This window comes from Medicago sativa, chromosome 6 (genome assembly GCF_051527215.1).
Source record: "Medicago sativa cultivar Bolivia chromosome 6, Bolivia_mono, whole genome shotgun sequence".
Lineage (NCBI taxonomy): Eukaryota > Viridiplantae > Streptophyta > Magnoliopsida > Fabales > Fabaceae > Medicago > Medicago sativa.
This window is the reverse complement of record NC_140754.1, coordinates 15798216-15808816: the sequence shown is the minus strand read 5'-3', so window position 1 is coordinate 15808816 and position 10601 is coordinate 15798216. Positions and strand designations below refer to the sequence as shown.

The 10601-nt window shown below is 30.7% G+C and overlaps 1 protein-coding gene across 1 annotated transcript; it reads left to right on the top strand.

Annotated features, from left to right (window-relative positions):
• Positions 1-6962: 6962 nt before the first annotated feature.
• LOC146913203 (small ribosomal subunit protein eS7z-like) lies at positions 6963-10133 on the top strand. Its single transcript, XM_085716435.1, has 6 exons — positions 6963-7036; positions 8508-8590; positions 8684-8757; positions 8846-8969; positions 9512-9694; positions 9823-10133. The coding sequence occupies exons 2-6, from the start codon at positions 8516-8518 to the stop codon at positions 9940-9942; spliced, it is 576 nt and encodes a 191-aa protein (XP_085572561.1). The 5' UTR covers positions 6963-7036; positions 8508-8515; the 3' UTR covers positions 9943-10133.
• Positions 10134-10601: the final 468 nt, after the last annotated feature.

Genomic DNA, 10601 nt, shown 5'->3' with positions numbered 1-10601 from the left:
GGTGCAGGAGAGGAAGGTGAAGAGCAGAGGAAAAAACAAAGTGCAACCCTCAGTAGTCACTCGTAAAGAAAGTAATGTATTATTATTTGTTGTTGAAATTGAAAAAAATATGTACCTTTATAAACAATCAGTTGAAACATATTAAGTTGTGTTTTTCTGCAGCAACATATGAACCATAATTAAGTGCAAGCAATTGATATTCAAACTAAATGAAAAAATAATGCATAATCAATGAAAATGATTTAAAGTAAACCTTACCAAAGATTTCTGCATGGATGCACAACGTTAGAAGCTTGTCTGCATAATAAGAATCACTAGAAAACAAGTAGTTCCAATTCATCTTAAGGAAGAGATATTTAGTGAGTTTTTTATGTCCCTTTGCTGCTGCAAGAAATATTCGAATGTCAATTTTGTTTGCTCCATTATATATTATTTTCATAGTCAGTAAGTCATTTCCACTGGGGGTGTTCGCGGTGCAGTTTGGTTCAGTTTTGAGGGTAAAAGTCATCCAAACCACAAGATAAAAAAGCATGCGGTTTGGTTTGGTTCGGCCGAACCAAACCAACGCGGTTTGGGTTGGATCGGTTGATGCGTTTTTTTTTAAGACAATACAATTTTTTTCCAACATTAAAATTGAGTTAAAAAGTTATAACACGACATATTTACAACAATGTTTTCGATAATATTTTAAATTTCATTAAACATTACAATTTTATTTTCACCTAACAATATAAACGAAATCAAAAACATAAACAAAAAGTAATTCTATCATGTAAGAAATGTAAAACACTAAAATTTTATTATTATATAAATTTCAAGTAGTACATAGATATATTTTGAAATAAAAAAAGAAAGAAAAAACTTAACAAGACGAAACATATACCAATTTTATATGTTTCTGTGGGTATTGGTTTATGTGACATGGATTCAATTAACATTTTTCTTATGTTGCGGTTTTGTTTGGTTGGTAAAATGAAAACCGCAAACCGAACCAAACTATGCGGTTGAGTGAAAAAGTGATCTGAATACATCCAAACCAAATGTGGTTTTTTGCAGTTTCGGTTTGAGTTGGTTCGGTTTGCGATTTTTCTATTGGATTGGTTCGGTTTTGAACACCCCTAATATCCACCTTCATTTATTAACCACTTATCAATCTTCTTTTCTTCAGAATACTTATTTGCAACAAAAGCAAGAGGTGTATATCCCCTTGAGTCTCTTGATTCCAATGATTTTGGTTCCATTGCAATCAATTTTTTCATAATATCCTCTTTTCAACATCAACGGTGACATGGATAAAAGTCAATCCAGTAGACTCAGATGTTTCATAAATTATATGTATGTCTCCATGTGTGATGATGATGGATTCTGTAGTATCCTACTATCCTTGCTTCACTGCATGATGCAACATATCTATATAATTTCTGAAATCTCCATGTTTAATGATGTTGGGTTCGATCTTTAAATCCTCGTTGAATATAGATCGCAAAAGATCCCAAGCTTCTTTAACAGTTTTGCACAACTTAATTCTATCAAGTGCGTCATATCCACATACAAGTCGAATCACATGCAATGCCTGATCATTGTTTTTTCCCATATTTGATTGTTGATGTGAGGATCACCTTCAATTGTGTTGTCCCATAAACCTTTTCCATTCAAATAGTCTTTCACTTGAATGCTCCAATATTGATAATTGTCTCTTCTAACAGCTTCAATAAGCTTCAAGAGCAATTATAGCAGATGCAATGTTAGCAGTTGCCATGATGACCTGTTGCCATTGTCGGTTTTGGAAAGAGATAAAAAAACATCAAATATATTGTGGAAGTCATGACACATATAGAAAATACTTTTAAATTTTGTTAAAATTGCTTAGTCAGTGTTGTATAATGGAAAAGAATAGTGGTTATGACCAGGACTGTTTATGAGATTTTGGTGGCCTAGGGCGAACCTACAGTCATAATAAACAATAAATGGAAACAAAACCCATTACTAACAAACACACCTCCTTTTAAATGATAACCACCTTAATAATTTATTAAGACTCATGCATAAAAAAAACTTAATAAGCCTTATAAGGATACATACATTTTAAATAAAATTAAGGTCTTGAACATATACCTTTTTTTTAGGGGAAACATATACTTAACTTAATAAGCATAACTTTGAATTCAGTTGATATTTCATGTTTTAAATCAGAGATGAAAGTTTTAAGTGTAAAATGTTAGTAACAAACATTTTTGCAACAATAGTTAATTTTGAGACGTTGAACGATATGTTAGACTAACTATGATGATAATAAACTATTGATTTTATATGTCTTGATACACTATAATATAATTGGAGTTGAACCATGTATTTGATTGTGCAATGGCGATAATTAATTTTTTAAAGTTGATTTTGGTTAAAAGTGAGTTAAATTAAAGTGATTTATGATAAGATACCTTCAAAACATAAATATTTTTTTTTTTTTTTTATGAAAACTATGGTTTGAATATTTGGTGTCATATTTGTTTTTGGATGTCTAAAAGACCGATATGGTTTTAACAAGTGTATCGGTGTATGTGTATAGATCAATTTTTTGATTAATGGGTAATAAAAGAATTGTACCAAATTAAAATGGAAAAGTAGAAGCTTCCTTTGATAAGTTCAACCTGAATTTTTTTTTTTGAGCAAGAATTGCATAAGAGAGATAAAGCCATGATTTTTTTTGTCAAATCGCACTTGACTATACGAGAAGCACTTTTGGAGCAACATAATGTGGTTCTAAACATTAAATTGAATTGCATAAACAAAAGAGAGGAGCCTCAAAACAAACATTAATATAAAAATCAATTGATATAAATAAAAGAAATTGCAAATCTCAATATTAATATCACAAATTATGTTGATTAAGTTGTCTATAACTTATTTTCATCCCAACATCTACATTATTTCTTTTGATCTTAATTTTTTTTTAATAGTTTTTCCCATTCACGTGGTTTTCCAGTTTACTACTCATGAACATGAAATTTAAATCCCTAAGAAAAACATAAACTTCGATTTCATTTTTCACAAAATATAAAATTAATAATAGTGAGAATTAAGACATTCACATCACTATAAAGTATGAAAAAGAAATGAGATTTATTTTTTCAATAAAATGACTTTTCCAAGAGACATCCATCGCAACAAATCACTTATTCTTAAAGCTTATTAGGTCATGCAACATCTAAACCTAGATTTTTCCCTCTAATTGTGCTGCATTAAATGCTAATGTGGTTAACCCTAAAAAATGTTCCCTCAAAAATCCTTGCCAATTTGAATTTCGATTTATTTTTAAAAATAAAATTTAAGAATTTGGTGGCATTAGTTAACATGTGTTGCATTTAATTCATATCATTTTCCTATGTAATCACCTACTACCTATGTCACTTCTGTAGTAATATATGTGGTTACAATGAATTGTGTAGTTTCAATGAATCAAACTTCATCAAATGCATCCTTCCAAACTCTCCTTCAAATCATTGTACATCAAACTCTTATTTCCATTTCAAATCAAATTTTCTTCTCCTTTCTGCCGCTTTGTGGTCTTCCACCACCGTCAACACGATTCTCCAGTTTAGTAATGTATAAAGAAAACCTCGCCGGATTTGTCGAAACCTACGATCCTATGCTCTTCCTTATTTTCCTGCATAATGAAGATAATGTGCAAGACTTTTCTAATTTTGACATTCATAAAGTATTCTTTGTGGTTTTTGACTCTTTTATTTTCAAATAATTTTGCTTTTTGAAAATAAAAAAAAATTGTTCTTTTGCTTTATAGTATCTTCTCTATCGAAGGAAATAAATATAACTTAACGATCATATAGAAGAGAGACGTTTCCCTAAAAAAAATCATATTAAAGAGAGGCAAAATATATCTGGCAATATCCGTGTTAACATTGTTAATTGAAGATGTTGATAAATATAGCGAAGTTACTACTATAACATCAAATGTGGTCTATAGAAAAGTATTTCTCAATTTATGATTAAATATGTTAATGTTAATACAATTGTATTCTACTATTTATTTAACATCTAATTTTTTCTTTTTCTTTGATATACATTATTCCTTTATATTATAGTCAAACGCATGGGCTGGCAAAATATGTCGATAAGACCTATTGGTCTTTGTCTCCATGAACTTAGATCAGTTGGTAGAAATAATACATAATATATGCAGAGGCCGGAGTTCGAACTCCAGACACCCCACTTCTCAACATTTAAAATGTGTGAGCTCCAACTACTAGACTACTTGACCAAAAAAAGACCTATTGATCTTTATTCTCTGATATACACTTTTCTATGATTATATTTCATATGAGATCAAATATTATTTATTGGTCTTTATTACAATCGGTAGGACCCGTGCGGCGCACGGGTCGACAATCTAGTTGAATTAAAACTTGAGAAGAAAAATTGAAATCTTACCTCCAAAACTTGATTGTATATAAATTAAGACTGTATGAGAAAAAATTAGAACAACAAATCTTGATTGTCTATATTATTTTACATTAAATTTTCTTTTAAGTGATTTGTGTGTGCTCCACTAAAAGGAAATTGTTGATTGGTCCAAAATCTATAAAGTTTGAAACAGAAAATAATATAATTTAAATTTAGCCACACTTACTTCTTTTAAAAACATATATAGCTACTTACAAAAAACACTGGATTGTTTTTGAAAAATAAATGATTAAAATTCACATCACCACTAATTTTAGAATTGCAGCAGACTAATGACAGATAAAATAGATTATCATACCCATTTACCTTTTAGATTGTCTCTCTCCAACATAAAAAATCAAGTCTTATATGTATCAACAACAAGTGAAAATAATTCTTATAATCTTCTTATATATAAAAGTTAACCCGGGTGAATATTTTAGCCCTAATTTTAACCTAAACCTATTGCATAGATTTACTGTTTTAACCCTAATGCTTATTTTCTGGTTTAACCTTATCTGCTTCATACTCTTTCTCTTATTATTATTATTATTATTATTATTATTATTATTATTATTATTATTATTATTATTATTATTATTATTATTATTATTATTATTATTATTATTATTATTATTATTATTATTATTATCTTCTTATCTCTTATCTCTTATTTATTAAAGTTAAACCGGACGCTAACTGTTGCCCTAATTTTAACCTAAATTTTATGCTTACTTTTACTGTATTATCCCTGTTTAATTAAATCTATTTAATTTAGTTAATTTAATCAAATTCTTATTTTCAAACGGAGAGATCTCTTATCTCTTATTTATTAAAGTTAACCTGGACGCTAACTGTTGCCCTAATTTTAACCTAAATTCTACGCTTACTTTTACTGTATTACCCCTGTTTAATTAAACCTATTTAATTTAATCAATTTAATCAATTTAATCAAAATCTTATTTTCAAACGGAGAGATCTCTTATCTCTTATTTATTAAAGTTAACCCGGATGCTAAATGTTTCATCCTATAATCGTTGCTCCTATTTTCAACTCATCGTTGCTACTTTGTTTTTACTAAACGGAGTCCATCCTATAACAGTTTCCTCTTATTTTGTTTCCCTGCTCCTACTTTGTTTGCAAGATAAACAATAACAAATATATATACTACTAAATCTTGAGGTGTGACGGTACTTGAAATTTTTAAAAATTGCAACTTTAGAATATAATTGTTCTTGAATGTATGATTTAGGGTGTCTCTATCACCCCTAGTTTCCCAAATGTTGATGGCTTCTACTTGGAAATAGGAATAAAACTTAATAGTATGATCAATTCAATATGCTATATTTATTATTATAAAATAATATGAGTGGATGGTAAGGAAAAAGTGAACATGAGTGGACCTTTAATTAAAAAAATAAAATTTAGTATAAGTGAATCAAGTGGATATGAAAGCATGGGTGGCGAACGGTTAATATGCACATGAGTCATATAGGGGTCCTATATATTTCATGGGTGGCGGCTCCCCCTTTTCATTAGTACCTAGCTTCGTCCCTGTACTTAACATATGATGTTACGTTACGGTATCAAGGACGATGTCATGGAAAATTATGTTATAGTACAGTACCAACGTCTATGATTCTTAATATTATGAAATACTATATGACAATCATGACATTCATCTAAACTATTTTGTTACTTATTACCGTCAAATATTACCTTCCATATGACCCGTGCGTTAGCACGGGTCGATGGTCTAGTTATGTATGAATTTCATTGTTAAGCTAGTATTTTAATGCTCTTGCATGTAAATGTAAGAATAAATGTATTATGAAACAATTTTCTAACGATGTTTCTTTACGCATTTCATTTGATCCAAGAACCTAAATGATGTTGCAATATTGCACAAACCTACATGAATTTCTCTTCTTACCTTTTACACTTTTTTAGACGACCTTAGCATGTTTGGATTTTAAAATCCGAACGTGTAAAAAAAGGAAAAAGACTCTGAGATGTAGGGGTGGGAAAAAAACGAACTGAATTGCTGAACCTAACCAAACCAAACTAAAAAAAATTGAACCATTACTAACAATTTTGAAACTGAACTGAAACATTTTGGTTTGGTTCAAAACAGTTCAATTCGATTCGAAACAGTTTGGTAACTAAAATTCGATTTCGTTTGTTTTTTTTTATATGTTTTTCAACGGTATCAATAATAACAATTCAGTACGATTCAGAACAATTTAGTTCAATTTAAAATAGTTCGGTTTAGTTCAGTTTTCACCCCGAACCGAACCATGCCCACTCTACGGAGAAGTATGCGGGTGGGAAAAGAAACAATCAAAATTCAAAACCTAAGGGTATTCATGGGTTTAGTGACCCATACCAACCCGGTCCATTTACATCAATTTATTCAGTTAACAAAAAAATAAAACCAAGGGCATTTTCGGAATATGAAAAATATCTTTCTCAAATAAAAACATATAAACCCTAATTTTTTTCGTTCAGTGTTGTTCTATCTCTCACTCTCTCTCTCTGCGGCTGAACAAGAACAACCTTCGATTTCGTTTCTGCAAAGGTAACAACTTCCTTCGATTCTTGTCTCTTTGATTCAATCTATGTTTCATTTTCCTTATACTTTGTTTCTGTTCGTTGATTTTGTGTTTAAATGATGTAATTTGGTTTGAGAATTTACGAGATTTTGATGTTTTTTAATTAAAGACTGTGTTTTTAATTGATTTGATTAAATGGGTCTACATTTTTTGTGTACTTTAAACAATGTCATGTTTTACTTGTGAAATGTTTTGATCTAATTATGTCATTTCATAATTAGATCCAGTTGGGACATGTTTGTATGAACAACTTAATTTGCAGATTATAGCATAAGCGTGTTTTTATAAGCTACATTTCTAGGGCCTGTTTGGATTGACCTATTTTTTAGCTTATGCTGATAAATAAGCTTTAATATATCATTCATAAGCCTGTTTAAGTCTGTTTATAAAAAACAACTTATGAACATATAATTTTTGTTAGTGAGAACTTATGGATTAACCTAAAGCTTATTTATTTGCATATGTTATTTTTCACAAGTTCAAAAATAAGCCGATCGAAACTGGCCTATAATACAAGACGAGATAACATCAATTTGTTTTTGTATAATCTACTATGTTGTTATCTTTAGCTATTTTAGGGGCTTACGAAAATAAGCTGAAAACAGCTTATGAATGTGTCATAAGCTGTTTTCACAAGTTCTCCCAAACAGTCTCACAATTGCACATGTATAAGCCATGTCTATAATAGAAGTTAAAATGAAGTTAGACTGTTTTTGTATAAGCTGTAAGCGGTTTTCATAAGCCCCCTAATATAGCTTAGGTAATAGCTTATACCTATGCACCAAGTTCTCCTAAATAGTCTCACAAGTGCATAGGTATAAGCTATTTCTATAATAGAGTTAAAATGAAGTTAGACTGTTTCCGTACAAGCTATAAGCTGTTTTCATAAGCTATGTTATGGGGCTTATGAAAATAACCTGAAAACAACTTATAAACGTGTGATAAGCTGTTTTTCACAAGTTCTCCTAAACATTCTAACAAGTGCACATGTATAAGCCATCTCTATAATAGAAGTTAAAATGAAGTTAGAATGTTTTCGTATAAGCTCCAAGCCGTTTTCATAATCTATCTTAGGGGGCTTAAGAAAATAAGCTGAAAACAGCTTATGAACGTGTTATAAGTTTATAACTTTATAAGCTGTTTTCACAAGTTTTCCCGAACAGTCTCTCAGAAGTGTTTATGCTAGTAAAGAGGGTCAAATAAGCCAATCCAAACAAGTCATTTGAAATGTCATTCAAGTTTTAATTATTACATTAGTTAGAAGACTTGTAGTATTTGATTTGATTAACTTGTATGATTATATCAGAACTTATTTGGTTATAGCTGATTTTGAATATCATGTTATTAGATATTCAGATGAACTCTAGTTTATTATTTGTCTGTGTTCACTTGTTATTTTTTTTTTTTAATTAACATGAGTTCTAACTTTGCATATAGGTTTGAAGATGTTCACATCAAGGAAGAAAATCAGCAAGGACAAAGGTGCTGAGCCAACTGAATTTGAGGAATCTGTTGGACAGGTTGTTATAAATTGATTACTATTATAAACTATTGTTAGTTTATTTACAAATTACAATAAAATTATAATTATTTAAAATTTGTTGTTGTTGCAGGCTTTGTTTGATCTCGAAAACACAAACCACGAGCTGAAAAGTGAGCTCAAAGATTTATACATCAATTCAGCAGTGTAAGCATGCTTGCTTTTTTGTTTGTATGAAGAAGATACATGTGTTTTTTCTATGTCTCATGTATCTACTATTTTCCATAATCTACAGCCAAGTCGATGTTTCTGGCAACCGCAAGGCTGTGGTTATCCATGTCCCATATAGATTGAGGAAGGGATTCCGCAAAATCCATGTCAGGCTTGTTAGGGAGCTCGAGAAGAAATTCAGCGGCAAGGTATACAAATTCTTATTTACCTTTGTTCTGTATAGAGTCATTAGGTTTTTGTCACACTACAGTTTCCGGTGCTCTTTTATTTGTCAACTACTCCATTGTCTTTTGATCCTTAATTGAAACCTTGTTTAACTTACTATAGCACCGTAATTTCCCTCAATCACATTCTCGATGGTAACTGTGACTGGAATTTTGTTATGATTGGAATTTCATTATGAACTGGCTGTTTTCGATTTCTGTAATTTGTTTATGCTCTTGTTAGTTAGTTTCTGAGATTGATCGAGTCTTTCATGCTGTCATGTTGTATATAAACCTTCTGATGTCCAACACAGTGCTTAAACGGTTATTATTGAGTTAAAAAATTAAACTCTGTTGTTACCAATATGTTTTGATTTCAAATTTAAACCGTTGATAGTAATTCTCGCTGAGTAGAGGTTATTCGAAGCAGTTTTAAATCAAACTGTAGGGTAGTTAGTTTATGATACCATACCATTATATGCATGATGCTTCATTTTGTTGTATACTAATGAACCTTTAACTTGCAGGATGTTATCCTGATTGCCACCAGGAGGATTGTTCGTCCTCCAAAGAAAGGTTCTGCTGCTCAGCGCCCCCGTAGCCGTACACTTACTGCTGTCCACGAGGCAATGCTTGAGGATGTTGTGTTACCTGCCGAGATTGTTGGCAAGCGCACTAGGTACCGAGTTGATGGATCAAAGATCATGAAGGTAAACTGTCATAACAGCCAAATAACTTCCAAAAGTTACTCCTGTTGCGTTCAATCAACCAAAACTTAGATAATGAATAAGAAATGATTTTAATTTTAATTGAATTCTTGTGGTTTTGATTGATACAGGTGTTTTTGGACCCAAAGGAGAGAAACAATACCGAATACAAGTTGGAGACATTCTCCGCTGTTTACAGGAAACTATCTGGCAAAGATGTTGTGTTTGAGTATCCCGTTACCGAGGCTTAGGTTTAGGTTCTGTTTCTCAGTTTTGAATTTGTTTCATGAATTGCATATGGTGAATGCTGTTTGTTAAAGTTTTGTTCAAGTTGCCTTTGATTCTGGATTTTGTTTGGTGACTTTCAGGAAAAAATACTTTGGCCTAGTTTATTAATGTAGCTTTTGATATATTTTTATTATAGGATTAAACCATTTGCTTATTTCCAAGTTTTCTTCAGTATTTGGTCTGGAATGGAAGAATATGCATATATGTTGCCATAAAAAGTTTACATTTATCAATACTTGTTTAAAAAATGACATAGTTGTTTCTGATATGCAAATAAGAACTTGTTTATACCTGATCATTTTTAGAAGCTACTTGATCTAAGTATTTCTACAGATAAACACCTATTATAAACGTACATAGGCTTCTTTTTAAGCGAAAGAAAACATTTGATAAGCTCTTATAACTCATAATTATATTGTCTTGTTTGTTAGCGAAAGCAAGATAAAGAAGAGCTGTTGTGATGCCGTTAATGTAAAGTGCGAGCGAGGACGATAAGCTCTGGCTTATTTTTTTACATGTTTTTCAATTAAAATTTATCAGATTTTTGTGCCATGTTTGGAAAATAAGCCCTTCATTAACTCTTGTCTTCTGTATCAAGAAGATAATGCCTCAATGCCTATAT